The 18,191-nt window shown below is 35.5% G+C and overlaps 2 protein-coding genes across 6 annotated transcripts in view; one reads left to right on the forward strand and one right to left on the reverse strand.

Annotated features, from left to right (window-relative positions):
* The window catches only part of LOC128682111 (uncharacterized protein), a 38,734-nt gene extending 21,007 nt beyond the window's left edge, over positions 1–17,727 (forward strand). Inside the window, exons 10-21 of one of the 3 annotated variants that reach the window (XM_053766639.1) lie at positions 2,322–2,445; positions 2,950–3,101; positions 6,652–6,748; positions 7,756–7,886; positions 8,901–9,097; positions 9,747–9,833; positions 10,126–10,223; positions 10,549–10,652; positions 11,802–11,981; positions 13,963–14,136; positions 14,561–14,611; positions 15,502–17,727. In XM_053766639.1, coding sequence (XP_053622614.1) covers positions 2,322–2,445; positions 2,950–3,101; positions 6,652–6,748; positions 7,756–7,886; positions 8,901–9,097; positions 9,747–9,833; positions 10,126–10,223; positions 10,549–10,652; positions 11,802–11,981; positions 13,963–14,136; positions 14,561–14,611; positions 15,502–15,662 — 1,556 coding nt within the window. In that variant the 3' untranslated portion in view covers positions 15,663–17,727. The remainder of the gene's footprint in view (positions 1–2,321; positions 2,446–2,949; positions 3,102–6,651; positions 6,749–7,755; positions 7,887–8,900; positions 9,098–9,746; positions 9,834–10,125; positions 10,224–10,548; positions 10,653–11,801; positions 11,982–13,962; positions 14,137–14,560; positions 14,612–15,501) is intronic. The other 2 variants (XM_053766641.2, XM_053766640.1) reach the window with 2 other exon arrangements.
* The window catches only part of PAPLA1 (Phosphatidic Acid Phospholipase A1), an 81,363-nt gene that overhangs the window by 61,988 nt on the left and 1,184 nt on the right, over positions 1–18,191 (reverse strand). The window lies entirely within an intron of this gene.

The following is an 18,191-nucleotide window of genomic DNA, read 5'->3' on the forward strand; positions in this document are numbered from 1 at the left end:
CTTCGCTCCCGTAGGAATTTTGGGATAAAAAGTACCCTGTGTGTTATTCCAGGTTATATTCTGCCGTGTATCAAATGTCATAACAATCGGTTTTGCGTGAAACAGTAACAAACATAAATACACACAAACATCCTCACAAACTTTCTCATATATAATATTAGTAGGTTCAATAAGTCCAGTGTTCAAGAGTGGCGACAGAGACAGTATTAGTAACTATAGGCCAATTTCAGTTTTAAGCGTATTTTCTAAAATCATTGAAAAAATTATGAATAAGCGACTTGTTAGCTATCTTAATAAATACAATATTATATCTGAACGGCAATTTGGATTTAGACAAAATAAATCGACCGAAGATGCCATTTTAACCTTGTCAACGACTTTAGTAGAACAATTAGATAAAGGCAACAAATGCCTTACGGCATTTTTAGACTTGAAAAACGCATTTGATACTGTCTCTGTCCCCATACTTTTACAAAAACTGGAACAAATTGGCATTAGAGGAATCCCTCTAAAACTATTTACAGATTATCTAACTAAACGAAGCCAATGTGTTAAAGTTGGGTTGCACATTAGTGAATCCTCCAGTATTGACTTTGGAGTTCCACAGGGGAGTGTACTTGGACCCACGCTTTTCCTAATCTATATCAACGACTTACTCAACCTTCAATTGACAAATGCCAACATTATTTCATACGCCGATGACACCGCAATCATCTTTTCTGGCAAAACATGGCAATCGGTATCTGTCGATACTCATAAAGGTCTGACAAATGTTGACACATGGCTGAAACAAAACTTATTAACTCTAAATTCTCTTAAAACTAAGTACATGTGTTACACTATTAACAAATCTACTCAACCCCCGCAAGACTTTAGTATAAGCATTCATCACCCTAACTGCACTGATTCCAACATTTTCTCTTGTACGTGTCCTAAAATAGAAAAAACATCTTCTATCAAATATCTCGGTGTGATGTTGGATCAACATCTGACTTGGCATTCACATATAGAAACAACCGCAGGTAGACTACGTAGACTAATTTGGATATTTGTTAAGCTTCGCCATGTTGCATCCAAAAGTCTTCTCAATACGATTTACATAGCTCTTGCTCAATCGGTACTTACATACTGTATTACCGTTTGGGGAGGTGCCACTAAAACAAAATTCTTAGACGTTGAAATAGCCCAAAGGGCCCTGTTAAAGGTGGCTTACTTTAAACCTAAAATGCATCCTACCACAAAACTATACTTGGACTGTAACCTACTGACTGTGCGTAAACTTTACATCCTTCATTCAATTCTAAAACTTCACAAAACACTGACTCCCTATCCATCATATCTATTAAAACGAAGAAAAGTGGCCATAGTGACTACTGGTACGGGCGTCAGGACAGTGTTTGCAAGTAGACAGTATAACAATGAATCAAAACGTATATATAATTTAGTCAATAAAGAAATAGACTTTTATTTGTTACCTAAATTTACTTGTAAGAAACTGATAACTGCTTGGTTGAAGGAAAAGGACTACGAGGAGATCGAAAAATTATTTGAACGTGTTGTGTAATAGGTTTTTGTTAATCTTACTTCCTCTCCTTCTTCTTTGCATGTTCGACTTTCTTTAACTTATTTTTGTCAAAACATTTATTTCGTTAATAGGTACTTTACTATTACTGGCTATGGAAGAGCGTGACCTCCTGATACAGGTGTTTTTCACTTAATAGGAGGTCACAATAACATGTAATTGATGTACCAATTTTGTTAAAGAAATAAACATTTTTCATTTTTCATTTTTCAATAATCCGTTCTTATTGACCTTTGAGATGAACAAAGAGCGCTATTAAATGTTTATTACATGTGAAACTGAACTGTCCCGATGTTTTTTTGTCTGTAAACAAATCTTAGGTTTAAAGAACTTTAATTTACATTTCATTTAAAATTAGATGAGTAGGTATGTGAAAAATTAATGAGTGAAAAATATTGATAAATCACAAATTAATCAATTGGTATAAATTTCACCTACTTCCACGTCGCTTCAGTTTCAATGAAAATGCATTATTATAATACACATGAACTGACGACGGTCCACGCGAGATTGGCTCCGACAATGGATCTCCATAACGATTTACTGCACGGATATTTTTTGTCACGCGTTAAGTTCTCTCTGATGACAATAAAAGCTTATTGTGGCAAAAATTACTTTTGTGTAAAAGCAAATGTTGAAAAGCTTGTGGGCAAAATTTTTTTTTGTAAAAACAAATGTTTAAAAGCTTGTGGCAAAATTACTTTTTTGTAAAAACGAGTGTGTTATCCATTTATTGCAGGTCCTCAAATCGACTTGTACAACAGCACTTCCGTGGCTAGCTTCTCCCCGGCATCGAAGAGCGAGGGTCAATCCCCCAGGGACGTCTACTTGGTGTTCCCTGGAGCAGACCCTGATGAGGACATGTAAGTTTATAGGCCTTTCTCCACGAAAGAGAGACGATGTGTTGCCCGCCCCACGAAACGGCAATACGGCTGAGACGATGTCTTGCCCGTATCGGGTAAAAAAAAAATAGTACGCACGGACGCAATGACGTGCCACGTGGTTTATTGTTTCACTAAACCTTCCTCAGGAACCACACTATCTATTGGTGAAAACCGCATGAAAATCCGTGCAGTAGTGTTTGAGTTTATCGCGAACAGACAGACAGACGCGGGCGAGGATTTTGTTTTATAATATGTAAGGATGCGAAAGTCTGTGAATTTGTTAGTCTTTCACGCAAAATCTACTGTACCAATTGTTATGAAATTTGGCACACGGGTAGAATATAACCTGGAATAACACATATGGTACTTTCATCCCGAAATTCCCACGGTAGCGAAGCTCAGGGGCGCAGCTAGTAATATGTAAACAAAGATACTAGTCCCACAATTCTCCAATCTCTAAGATCTAATGGTGAATGTTCCCAGGCTGTCTGTAATCCCAGCCACCCCGACCAGCGCGGAGCCCGACCCGATGGTGGGCTTGTGGCACCTGAGCTTGCGGTGTGACACGTGCGACTTCCGTCTGTGTGTCGCGGCGAGGGCGAGGCTGCGTTTCGATGTGGAGACCGTTGCGTTAGGTAAGTTAGGACAATCAAAGGTTTTTTATTATTTTTTACCAGCGACCCGTCCCGACTTCGTTCGGGATAACAACACAATAAATTATACACCGCACCGTCGTCGGTATTCTTAGTTGTCAAATCATTGCATTGCATGCATTAATGATGATGAGCCAAAAGAGTTGCAAAATAGGCAACCCCACAGACTAAAGTGATTTTTATTTATTTCAAACAAACAAAACACTGTTATAAACACTATAAATAAAGTTGACATAAAAATACAGTGGACGAAGATTTGTTTGCTGTTAAATGCGGTCGGTAATAAAAAGGCAACCTATGGTGGCTTGTCAATTGGTCATAGACATTGATTTTGTGACACAACAATCTTGCAGGTATCATTAACACGAAATAATAATAAAAAAAACTCTTTTTCTGTTGGCCAATCAACCTTAATGTTGACCACAAAAACTCAGGTTCAGCGCCCGCTGAAGGCAAAATGTAATAATATCTATAATCAAAACGCTAATAAATAATGCTTAAGAAAAATAACATGACATTTGCAACTTATTTCTAAAATGCGAAGCAAATTATTCTTTAAAACTAGAAGGATTATCGACTGAAAATTACATTAAGTCTAACATCCATCATGTCCTAAAAATCAAGTAATTCAAATTCAACCTTAGAAATTAACCGAATAAAAAATCTTAATCGCGTCGTAGCGGTCGAAATATTAACAAAAAAATACCACACAAGTTGTCCAATCAAATATTGACTGAACACGAGACGAAATGTAAAAAAATCGATACAAAAAAGAAACAAATTAAGTTATTATAGTGCATGCAATCAAACCGCGTATCATTTGCGAAACAGATTGTTAGCAAAAACATAAAGCAAGACTTAATATTAACTTGTTAGAATGGGACCTTAAACATTGATTAATCGAGACACTGGCACATAACATGCAACCGTTAAAAAAACATAAATAAAAATAAATAATAACCTCGAGACGTCACGATGACAGCACGCGCATCTTCCAAAAATGGCGACGCACTTTTTCTAGGCCAAGGACACAAATGTTGCACTGCGTTTTAACACAATCTTGATTTGAATCAACAGGTTCAAATGTCGAATTTCTAAGCTTAATCTCAACGGACCATGACATCATAGGTAAGGTAGCCGGTTTTTTTTTAAAGTATTACGTGACTATGTTGAAACGGAGCGTTCAGCTTTAATAGCTGTCATCATAAATCGCGTGTGAGAAGTAGAGGAAACTATTAAAGAGAGGAAAATCGGCGGAAACAAGAATAATATTGCTGTAACATTACAAAGACGAATTACGAAATTTTGCCTATTTATTTCACAAGAAAAACGATAATAATTTCAAAATTTTAAAAAAAGAATTATTAATGCTGGCAGGAAAGAAATGTCAAAATAAAAACACAAACGTAGAAAATGCCGCGTAAAAATAATAGAACAGACACGAACAACTGTTTGAATAAAACTAATGTGTTATTACCGACAATTTGTAGGTTATTCCTTATCGATTCCTTGTTTGCTTCAGCGGAGTTTCTTTGAACGCGTAAATCCAAACGTGATTAGATTAATTCATTAAGACTTAATAACATTGTTATTACTTATGTTTAAAATAAAGATCTAGATTGCCAAAATATATTTCCATGACTTTGGTATTATATACTTTTACAGCACAGCCTTCCGATTTGTAAAAGTGGAAATTAAAAATGGAGGAGACCTTACGGAAACGATAACAATGTCGTCAAAATAAAATTTGTGTGTGACTATTACTAACCAGCTGATTTATCAATGCCCAAATATTAAAAAGATATCAATACTATAGCTAATTTATAAGTATTATCTAAGTTTTCTTTAAGCGAATCAATGTAACAAAATTTGCCGTTAACCGGATAGATAATCAGATCAAAACATGAATGAATTTGAAAAATGAGATATTAAAACTGTTTGTAAAGAAAGATGAAATTTCAGACTAGATCCATAATAGGTTAGTAAACTATACTTAAAATTGGATTACTATGTTACAATTTATTGTATAAGTTAATATTTATTTAACAACTTAGATTTTTTGATGTTTGTTTGAAATAACTTTGTAATAAAGGGAACTCAAGTCAACAGGTGAGCGAAAAAAGAAAATCATTGTTGTATTTACGCGGTAGATTTTTAAGAAAAATAGTTTATCTATGGATGCGGAAGACAATTGTCGTCAAACGTCGAGAGAGGAAACTATGATGCAGATATTGCAAAGTTCGCAGTTATCTCGGGGCGTAGCGGTCGTGACCCTAAGAGGAAATCAATCACATCATATATAGCTAAACGTCATACGATAAGAAAACTAAAATAAACAAAACTTGACAGAATAGATCATCATCAATTATCATCAATTAATATAAGGACTTCTGTTCTTGTCGGTGGAGAATTTTCTATGTAATTCTGCCCTCAGCCATTGGTTTCACCTCCCTATACGACACGACCTCTGCCTTCCCTTTTTTTTCATCTAGGAATGCCATTTCTTGGCTTTCCTTTTCCTCTTCTTGCTTCGATAGAAGAGATAGAATTCAGAAATTAAAACAGAATAAATAATATACACATCTGGGATGTAAGTTAAAATCTGGATTGGATTTACGCGCAGTATGATATATTTTGTAAAATCTTAGTCCTGTGACAGATGTCAAATAGTGTGAAAATAATACGCCTGTCTCTGTCGCTCTCATTTCGAGTCTATCGGTTCATCCTGTTATATTTTACAAAGTATAGTTTGTGATACGATTATTGAACGAAAAATGACTAAATTAATACAAGAAACATACTAGAGATTTAAATGGAGATTCTCATTGTTTTCTCTTACGATAGTTTTAATCAGAATATATTTAATATTGTCAATTCAATTGTTTTTCCATGAATATGATAATTAGAGGATGTTTTACAAATTAAGCCCTATATAACAATTTAACAAAGATATAGTCATGCACATTTTAAAAACATTATTCATAACTAGCGGCCCGTCCCTGTTGCGCTCGGGTAAAACCATAATAAATTATACATTTAAACCTAACTCAGGAATCACAAGATCTAATTGGTAAACACCATACAAAAATCTGTCCGGTAGTTTTTGAGTTTATCGCGTTCAGATTCAGACACATACTGGACTTCATTTTATTAACCGTCGACTACAGAAGGACGGGTGCTATAAGTTTAACGTGTTTGTGTATCTGCCTGTCTGTCCGTGGTATCGTTGCAGCCAAACAACTGAACCATCTATTGCGTGCGCGCAGCCGTTTGAAAGTGTGAGCTCTTGCAGTAGTTCTTGCAGTACGGAGAAGAACATAGGGTAAATTCGATAATAAGTTTGTTTGTTTGTTACCTCTTCACACGATACCTACTCAACCAATCTTCTTAAAATTTTCCATATATAAGTTTGAAGAACTTATAAGGACATAGGGTACCTTTCATCCCGGAAAAATAACTGCTCCCGCGGGAAATCACGCGGGCAGAAGCTGGTATTATTTATTATACGTACTTAAGGTACTGTTTGTTGCAGGGACGTTGAAGTTGAGGGTGTCTGGTCCAGTGGCTAGTGTCAGAGAGTCATCTCTTATCGACGAGTACGGGACAGAACTAGCTAAACTGCCATTCAGGTAAGTCTGTTTTTGTTCGAATTTGAAGCGATAGACTGAATATTATTACAATCAAATATCCTATCGTGTTAGGTTTATTACCTGTAGATAATAACAAATGTAAATATATATGTATATATTTATATAATATATATGTATATAAAAATTAAATTATTGTTAAATTGTTATATAGGGCTTAATTTGTAAAACATCCTCTAATTCATGGAAAAAAAAATGAATTGACAATATTAAATATATTCTGATTAAAACTATCGTATGAGACAACAATTTCGCTCTAATGTAATTACAAAAAAATATTGAATTGCGTCAATTAAAATCCTCCTAATCGTACTAATATTATAAATGCGAAAGTTTGTGAGGATGTGTGTATTTATGTTTGTTACTCTTTCACGCGAAATCTACTGGACCGATTGTTATGAAATTTGGTATACCTATGGATAGAATATAACCTGGAATAACACATAGGATACTTTTTATCCCGAAATACCCACGGGAGCGAAGCCCCGGGGCGCAGCTAATATAATCATAATCACAATTATGGTAGATACAACAGTGAAAACTCCATCAAGGTCCGTTCCGTTTAAAAGAAAAACACTTGGACACAGAAAGATGCGGTGGGCGACTTTGTACGACGCAAAATGAGGGGTGTTATAAGTTTGACCGCTAAGTGTGTCTGTCTGTCTGTGCACGTGGCACCGTAGCTCATCAACGGGTGAACCGATTTGGATCCGTTTTTTTTATTTGATAGCTAATTTTTATGCGGTGGTTCTTAGATGTGTTTGATCAAAATCGGTTCGGCCGTTCAAAAGTTGTAGCGAAAAGAATATTGAAAGTCGGGAGTTTTTTTTTATTTGTCTAACAAATAAACTCTTATTAATAGCATACTATATAACACGTTTGCAACTCGTTGAAGTCTCGACCGCTGAATGAATGATGAAATTGTATCTTGTATACTAAATGATTTGAAAGCAAACATTGGTCCAAACTGACGTGTAAACAATTTTCAGCTATCAACCAATGACAACAGACGGGCACGAAGCCAAAGACAATCCTGTGTCGGAGGTGGTGGCTGAAGTCAACCTGCCAGCTATCAAAGGCTCAAAGACCTACGTCAAGATTGTTGGCAGGGACGTGCAAGGTAAGCTTATGAACGAAATGCTGTGCAATCAAACAACCCACCCAAATTAATTGCAAACTCCCCGTAATTACTGCGCCGTAGAGGTTAATACTGAGTTACTTGATGTGCTGTTGACTGTACCAAATTCCTCTGTGCTGACGATTTATTTATTTTCCGTATTTGTTATGTATCTGACTTAATGCTATTTATTTATATACAACAGTTATATCAGGCACTGCAATGGGCGAGAGAGAGGGAGACAAGATTTTTACGATTGAACTACCACACTGATATATTACATGCTAGGGATCATTCATTAATCACGTGAGTCTTGATAGGGCTTGTTAAGCAAAAGTCTCGAAATATCGCTAAGGGCGGGGTGTTGTAAGATCTATCAAATCTTATTGACGATCTCCGTGGCCTAATGGTCTTCACGCCGGACTGCTGCACTGGAGGTCCCGGGTTCGACCTGGACCTGGGTCTTGGATGTTTATCTATATATGTATATGTTATAGAATATAGCATCTTTGAGTTAGTATCCCATAACACAAGTCTAGAACATACTTTAACTCAATATATGTGATTATTTATATATCTATCTATTATATAATACATAAAACTCTTGCGTTACTGAGTGACTGACAGACAACGTACACCCGAAACTACTGGGCGTAGAAAGCTGAAATTGTGCATGTAGGTATGGGGATCGTAGGTGAGCACTAAGAGAGGATTTTTGGAAATTCTACCCCGAAGGGGGTGAAAGGGGTGAAAAATGTTTATATGAAAGTTCTACACCGTTGAGGTTACTGACTTGAAATTTGGATTTTGGTTGTTTACAACAAATTAATGAATATGTATTTTATATACAGGGGTTGAAAGATTGTACAATTTTACAAGATAAAAAGCTAAATACAGAATACGCGATAAAAGAATGACCGAGATTTTACTATGAGATTCATGCGGGCGAAGCCGCGGCCCTAAGCTTGTATTTTATAAACATACATACATACATTGCAAGCTTTTCATCTATCCCAGGGGAACCCTTCGTCAGACTAGCTGGGCCTTTAAACCAGCAGTCAGAAATCAGAACCAGCAGATCAGCCTCCATAGTGTTCCCGGAGAACAATGTCAATGACCTGGAGCGAGCTGAAGAGGACGGCTGGAGGGTTTACAACGAGAAGCTGCTATACAACGACAGTAATGTGCTGCCGTTCAGCAGGGCTGTGTCGCAAGTGAGTGGCGATCACAATTTGTAGTTTTTCTAACCTAACCAATCACAGTGCGCGACGACAACCACACGCAATGTGATTGGTTCACGAAAACATTAAGACGAAAGGATTTTTGTAGAATAGCATAAGTACTAATTTTTGTTGAAAATTGTATTTTTCTTGGAAGACTTTTTTATTTTAGGGCATCTAAGTTATTTCAAGCACATTAAGGGATAGATTTCCACAGATGCAGACATCTCACAGGCTTTGACCCTATGATTTTCTGATATTGGTTATGTGAATCCCTACAGTTACAGCGACATATTGCAAAATAGCAAGTTACTACGCAAAACAAGCGCCTGATACAAATATATAAGCAAAATCACACGAACACGTATAAGTATAATTACATCAGGATTAGGTTTTCTATTTGTAAACATTGTTATTATGCTTAAGTTATGATAATTAACATTAGTTAATTCTCGATTGCGAAAAACAATCTGATTGTTAACTTTAGTTTAATTAATATTAAACTATTAATTAATATTAAACTATTAATTATTGTTAACTTTAGTTTAATTAATATTAAACTAAAGTTAACAATCAGATCGTGACAATGCATAGATCATTGGTATATATGAGTTTTTATGTCTATAAAAATGTTAATTTTCAGGTGGTCAACCAAAGAGGATCGCTTTTGACCGCCGTTCAAATAGGACTGAGTTCGCGACTGTATGGAGCGCCTGGCGACAGTCTACAGGTTAATTAATATTCTCAATGTTTATTTATATCGATTTTATATCATTATTTAAGTGGCTGTAAAAATGTGCTAGTGGCGCTATTTTGCACGTATGTGCAAAATAGCGCTTCTTCTTCGTTGTCAATCAAAGTAGTTTTTCTCATGTTGTTTACTCGTACATGTAATGTTCTAATATCTGTGGTTTAGTTTCGCGATAATGGCATATAGCTGGCATAAGGTGTAATTTTTTTTTGTCTGTAATTGTTATGTGTACATAAAACTATAAATAAATAAAACAATGATGTTCTTTCAGCTACATTTCGAAGTGACCAACTACAGGGAGCAAGCTGTCAATTTTCGCTTCGGAGCCGTTGGGGAACTACGATTTTTGAGAGGAATCAGCCCTACCAGGTAAGGCCTAAATATAGGAAAACATGCGGTAACTTATAGTGTGAGAAATCGAGGTTACAATGGCAAATCACCCAAATCACTCCATTAATATAGTTAGGGAAGCCGTTTTGTTCGCTGAAATGTTTGGTTTGGGTGACGATGCGTTATTAATATATGCATAATATGGTGGACTTAGATCTGCTCACGACGAGAGAACTTCGCAGTGTTCTACAGCACGGACATGATTTGTCATTTTTGTACGTCGAATGCAACAAGATTTCTACGACGACAATAAAAGCTTGTGTCAAAAATGACATTCTTGAAAAAAAAAACTTTTTCTTTCCAGTCAAACTATACCGTCAGGACAGACTGTCAACGTCATTGTCAACGTCGGCATCACGGGTTCCGCACAGCCTGGTGCGCGGGACCTGATCACGTTTACTGCTTATGGTGAGTGAATGCTTAACCTCAATTTAGGATAAGTATACTGAATCAACCGACAGCATGTGTGACGTTCCGTGAATAATAATTATATCTGTTACGTTGGTTTCACAATGACGTCGAACAGTTTGGCAAACTTTGGCGGATTCGATATACATTGCTGGTTTTTCTTTGCGGTAAATAAAAGCTCTCTACAAATTACGCAATATTAACGTATTCGCGTCGGCATGTGCCTGAGTTCGACAACAATAAGCCACAATAACTAGCAATCCTATTTATAATGACAGGTGGAGTTATTAAATAAATAATAAATAAATATATTAGGACAAATCACACAGATTGAGCTAGCCCCAAAGTAAGTTCGAGACTTGTGTTATGGGATACTAACTCAACGATACTATATTTTATAATAAATACATATATAGATAAACATCCAAGACCCGGGCCAATCAGAAAAAGATCATTTTCCATCATGACCCGACCGGGGATCGAACCCGGGACCTCTCGGTTCAGTGGCAAGAATCTTACCACTGCGCCACCGAGGTCGTCAATTATTCCCTGTTATTCATTAAAAACTTTAAGCTAAAATATGTTTTATCTCTTTCTGTCAATTTCAAATAAATTGCAAAATACGACAGTGACAAAACATTCGCACTTTGTAATTTTACCTTAGCGTTTTTTACTTTTTATGAATAACGAAGATTGTGGTTTAAAAGCATAACAGAAAGATAAAACAAGAGACAAATATTCCAAATGCCAGTAGTTTTTAGCTTGTGAGAAATTACTATTTTATATAAAATTTGACGTGAAAAACTGTCTGTGAAGTTTAATATCACGGATAAATGATTTAATTTGTTCACCGTCAGGCGCGAAGCCGAACCCCACTATCATGTCTTACATCTATATGATGGTGACATTTAGTGTTGTCAGATACCTTATGAACGGATTTTTATGTGTTTTCATTTTCGATGTGAATAGTTTTTGATAAGAATATTACAGAAATATTCATAACCTAAAATCGACTATAAGGTACATTTACACCCGTGGAACGTCACGTAATGAATGCTTATCAAACTTTAGATTTAAATATTGATATGATAATATTCAAGACTTTATGAAACTTTTAACATGTCTATTCTCTCTTTCTCTTTCGCCCAGGTCTAGAACAAGTGTCGATATCAGCGTACGTCTACGTCGTCAACACTGGCGACACCACCACTGATGTCTGGTCCCCGGATGTCCGTCACAACTTCCAAGGGTCATGTATCGGAAGGCAGGGGAATGACTGCGCTCAGCACGTGTGGTCTGCCACCGTTATAGCCAGAGACGCTAATGGAGGTAACATGGCCAGAGGAATGTAATAATTCAACATTTTGCGAAAATCGTCCGGGGTATGTGTATGAGAAGGCAGGAACCGATTCTGACGCAATCGAAGTTCATATCATCAATTTTCTCAATTTTTTTTCCGATGGTTTTAAGCAAAATTTACAATGGGAAAATTCGGTCGACTGATGCTGGAATATAAACTCTTTCAATTGTGATTTTTCGTAAGTCAAGAAACCGTGTTAAACCTTCTAAAAAATTTGGAGAAAACTGGGTGAAATGGACTTCGATTGCATGAGACCAGGTGAGTGATTGCGCTCAACACGTGTGCCAACGTTATAGCCAGAGACGCTAATGGAGGAAGGACATTTTGCTAAAATCATTCAGGAGATCGTATGTCAGAAGACAGGGGACTGAATGCGCTCAGCACGTGTGGGTCTGCAACTGTTATAGTCAGAGATTAGCATCTCTGAAAGAAGGAAGGCCAGGGGAATGTATATAAATAAACAAATATAAATAAATAAATATATTAGGATAAATCACACAGATTGAGCTAGCCCCAAAGTAAGTTCGAGATTTGTGTTATGGGATACGATAACGATACAATATTTTATAACAAATACATATATAGATAAACATCCAAGACCCGGACCGATCAGAAAAAGATCATTTTCCATCATGACCCGACCAGGGTTCAAACCGGGACCTCTCGGTTCAGTGGCAAGAACTTTACCACTGCGCCACCGAGGTCGTCGAGGTATGTAAGAATTTAATAGTTTGGGGAATATAATAATTCAAATCAGATATTTTTTTGTCAATGTCAAAAACAATTTATATGGGAGCTTGTATGACAGTGATGTGGAATGACGTCACGATTTTGGAGTCCAAAAAGCATTACGTCACCATCCTTAAGCCAGGTATAAGCTTAAAGCCAAAGTTTAATAATGTCGTTATAGTGTCGTATTGTCTTTACATATTATAAAACAAAGTACTCTACCACTCTGTCTGTCTGTTCGCGATAAACTCAAAGACTACTGCATGGATTTTCATACGGTTACCAATAGATAGTGTGTTCCTGAGGAATGTTTAGGGGTATAATTTATTATGATTTTACCCGAGCGAAGCCGGGCCGGGCCGCTAGTATAGGTATATTTAGAAACGACTACAATGCTACAATGCAATTTTGCAGCAAAATAAATGTTTTTAATTTCATTATTTATATGCATCAGACTGTAACGTGTTACAATTGTTTTTATCAAGCAACCCATGCAAATGCTGCAAGTCACTGTATGATTCAGTATTTGCCATATATCTAATCTCAATATACACTTAAAGTACTTACGTAATAAGTCCCCAAGTCGCATCTGTCTGTCTCTATGAAAGCGATAAATAAAAATTACAGCAGCTCTTCACGCGAGTTCAACTCGCACTTGACCGGTTTTTTTTGACATCGACGTGAAAAGGCAATGGTCATATTTCCATAAAAATTCATTGGCGCTGTCGTCATATTCTTGGATTTCAGGGGTACCGAAATAATAAATATTGTATTTGAATTGTAAATCCATTAAAATTGAGTTTCGAGAATAAATAAAAAAAATAAAAATAATTATAACAGGACTTTTGTTCGGTTTTCACTGATAGTAATCCTAATAGTATTTTTCTCTCTAAATTTTTTGTATATTTCTCTCTAAATGCTTCGAAAGGCCCACGTGGTGGGTCATACTCATTATCCGTCCATAAGGAAAGCCTGTGCCCCAGCAGTGGGTACGTTTAAAAGGCTGATGATGATGATGATGTATAGAAAATCATAAAGCAAGCCAAACAGAGATAGACGCCGACGCGTGTCGATTTATTCTCAAAACGTCGGGTCCACTGAACTTTTTGGATGGATATTAGGAAGATATTTAATGTAAATCTTAATGCCATCGAGAATTATCTTCACTGTTGGATCACTGGTTGTGAGATAAGAGTTTACCTATATATACTCTTTCATCAGGTCTTCTACGACTGTCCTCGTCACCTACTGGCCTGGTTTACGATAGCAACTTCATATCTGGTTCGCGTGAAGAGGTCATAGCCACATACAGAGCGACCTGTTGCGCTCCGAGGGTCATGGTGACCGCTGTGGATGCCTTTGGGAACGCTAACAGCTACGTTGTGGACATATCTGGTGAGTATTTCAATGGTCTTTTAGATAGACCGTACGGTCTTTTGAGTAGACCGCTATGGTCTCTTGGATAGACCATATCGCGAGCGATATCTAAATAGCAAGTCTCTTTCTATGCTTATACGCCCTTATGGCTTGAAGCCCGCAATATGGTCTTTTGGATAGACCACGTATAGACTGACACTGCGGTCTATACGAAAGACCACTAAGGTCTTTTGAATAGACCATTACGCACTATTTAAAAGAGCGTTACGGTCTACTGGATACATCAAATATGGTCTTTTGAGTAGACCTCATATTTATTCAGCCTGTCATCTGAAGACCATTATATGGGATGATAAAAATAACGGGCTTGATATTAAGTTGTTGAAAAAATATATATTTTGACATTTCCAACTCAATGTCAATAAATTAACCAACTTCACAGGAATGGAGAGTACTACTGAACAAATTTGGGGACCACTTGTTGAAACTGTAGGTAAATATGCATGCATGAAATGATAAGTTTGCATGCATGCAATAGGCATGGAAAATTGGTTTTAAATAGTTTTCAAATAAACTGTGGCTTTTATGGGAATTATATAGTAATATTAAAATTTGGTACTAAAGGTTCACAATGCTTAAAATATTTGACATTTGACAAAACGATAAAATCAAAAAAGTATTATAGGCCGGGGCTCAACGAAAGGGAACTTCTGGGATATAAAATCTGAGTACAAAAAGACTTTTTTATAAATGGCTGGCTTTAAAGTGCAAACAATGTACAATGGGTGCTTTCATTTAACTTGCAACTCAGTAGTTTGTAACTTGTGAGAAATAACTATTTCATACAAAAATTGACGTGAAAAAATGCCTGTGAAGCTCTTAATTTCTGAATAAATGATTTTAATTTGAATTCAAATTAAATAAAACTTATACATTATCACATAGTGTTGATACTCTTCTCTTTATGGGTATTGGATCATGTTCAATTGCGCTCGGATCCCAATTCTGATGGCAACTAAAAATCAGCGGTTGCACAGTTTGTCTGAGCAACATCGAGCTGAGCTGCGACCATGCGTTTCTGTTGCAAATATTGCATGTTACACTTAAGTTAGTTTCTTATAAATTATAATATTTTTGAGCAATGTGCAACAGTTAGCAAATAAATACTTCTATGTTCGGGTGGAATCTTACGACACAATTTTAAAGCAGAATGATAATGATGGTCATAGGCTCGGCTCCCGACGTGGGAACTCCTAAACTGCAAGAAGCTTTTTTGTCACATGTTGAATGCATTTAGATCTCTGTGACAACATTAAAAGCTTGTGTCGAAAAAGTAATTTAAAAAAAGTTTATTTATTAAAAAAAAAAAAAACATTTTTGCAGGTTATTACACTGAAGCAGCAATAGCGGCTATAGTTCTAGGAGTGTTTCTAGTGATAGCACTGATCGCTTTGATAGTATTCCTAATTTATTGGTGCGTGAAGCGAAGGAGGGAGTCGAGGGAGCTGCCCAGTTACAGCACTTCATCTAGGAATGTTAGCTAAGTTTTAGTTTTACGAACAATGTTAACTCAGTAAGTATATATTGGTAAATTATTTTTTAAGAAACGTTTTTTCTTACATGTCTTTATATGTAAACAATCTGTAATCTATTTATGGGTGAATTTAACGAGAGTTTTGAACGCCGCCGTGGGCTATCATTATTGTTTATTAAATTGTACCATACACAACGTACAATGTTAATTTTATAAATGTTTAATTTAAATAAAACGATTCTTTATTCAAATAAAATATGCGACACTAATGAAACGCTACCGCGGTTTCGCTCACGTATATTTTGTGTGTCCGCTCATAACTCATTATAATGAGTTATGAGCGGACACACAAAATTATTGTTAATATCTCGGGTCCTAAACAAAGTATCGCGATGAATTCGTTATGCAACTGTGAAACCACTTCAAATTCTAGTTTAGTAATTTTTGCGTGATGCGAGAACAAACATACACAGGCAAAAATTCTAAGAAAAATTGTTTTGGCTTATATTAGTCCCATAAAGACCATAAACCTTTTACATACTTACAGATTTTGAACAAAATTTAACAATAAGTAGGTACTGTGAAGATTGTTTACATGTTACGACTCGTAAGAAAAACTGAGTGTTGTAATTAGTTACTGTACAGTCAACAGCACATCAACCTACCCAAATTCATAGCAAATTCGTCGCTATTACCACACCATAAAGGTTCATGCAGGGTAACTCGTATTGTAGGTTATTTTCTCTTTTTGGTAGCTTGATATTCCTTGTTTTTTCTCTAATAATTGCCTCTTAGCTAAATCGTTTTTAAATTTAAATTTTCTGTATATACATGTATTGAGTTGTTGCCTAGATTTACTAATTAGTGTCATATAAGTTGTGTAATTTTGGTGACAATTTGTTACGTGTATCTTAAAAAATAAATAAACTCGATGTGCTGTTGACTGTACACTGCAAACTACATTTTTTTTTAGTTTTTGTATATGACTATTTATTAATAATTAAATAGTTTTCACTTAATAAGAGAATATTCTAAAAAAAACAGTGTCCCTCCATAAAAAGCAATTAATTTTTATTATCATGATTTTTTTTTACACGAAAACGTTAATGAATTGTGGGAACAAATTGGGACCAATGATATAATTTTACTGTCAACTAGATGATTGTGATTAATTATTTTTTTCACACTTAAGATGTTAATTTTATGATAATTTTAAGTTACCTTTACATTTTAGAAGTAATGTTATTGAGATAGAAAGGTAATATTATATTTAAAGTGCATCTCGGCAACATAGTATAACAAGCACAACAGGACTGGGCTAGAGTACGAGAATTGTTAAAAATAAGCAGAGGTAAATAAAGCAAGTTCATTCAATGGGTAATGTCACCCCATAAAGGGCAGTAATGATTCGCCTCCAAGACATCCACGAGAGGATATGGAGTGGTCCTATTTGAGGGGGGAACCACAGGCGGTATCTTTATTATATACTAGCAGCTCATCCCGCTCAGGTAAAAATATAAGAAATAATACACCTAAACCTTCCTCTGGTATCATACTATCTATTGGTCAGAACCACATGAAAATCCTTGCAATAGTTTTTGATTGTACAGTGAACAGATAGATGCGGCAGACGACTTTGTGTTTAATATTAAGGATAAGGATGTAGAACTTATAGTTTCTTAGTTCAAACATAGCATAAAGAATGTGAATAATTTTTTTTATATTTTGGGAAATATTATTCTTACTAAAGTGATTCTTTCGCTAAAAAATGATATTCTTCAAGTTTTCAAATTAAAATTGTTGTTCTGTTACCTAATACTGTTGCCATTCAATATATATATATATATTAGAATGTCCATAACGATGAGCCAAGGTGCATGATAATAAATATAGGAGCCAAACTTTGCTTAATATTTAAAATGAATTAAATGTGTGGATGATGACAATTTTTTTATACATTCCATTTATACTAATACGGGTATATATATAGTAAGCACTAATGTTAAATACCATCTTAATTTACAAAAAGCCATAATTTTGTAAAAATTTTGATAATAAATGTATTTATTACAATATTTTTGTTCTTCTTATTAATAAACCTTCAATTCAAGATGTGATTTTCAATTGTTTTTTTATATATAGAAGAGCAAGCAAGTTAACACACTTTTTTAATGAAAATCTGACACATGTCAGTGTTCTTTATAACATATTGGCTTTTGCCCGCGGCTTCGCCCCCATGATTTCCCTTAGGAGCAATTATTTTACAAGATGAAAGGTACCCTATGTTCTTCTCCATACTTCAAACTATATGTATGCAAAATTTCAAGATGATTGGTTGAGTAGAGAGAGTGTAAAGAGTTAACAAACTTATTTTCACACTTATAATATTAGTTAGGGTTAGGATATATTAGTTAAGAGCAAAAATAAAATACAAAAAAATATATCATCACTACAAATAAAAGAGGTATCAACCTCTTCAAACCTCAAAAAAATCGGCCTGGTATTGTATTCATCATCAGATGAATACAATACCAGGCTG

Source organism: Plodia interpunctella, chromosome 29 (genome assembly GCF_027563975.2).
Source record: "Plodia interpunctella isolate USDA-ARS_2022_Savannah chromosome 29, ilPloInte3.2, whole genome shotgun sequence".
Taxonomy (NCBI): domain Eukaryota; kingdom Metazoa; phylum Arthropoda; class Insecta; order Lepidoptera; family Pyralidae; genus Plodia; species Plodia interpunctella.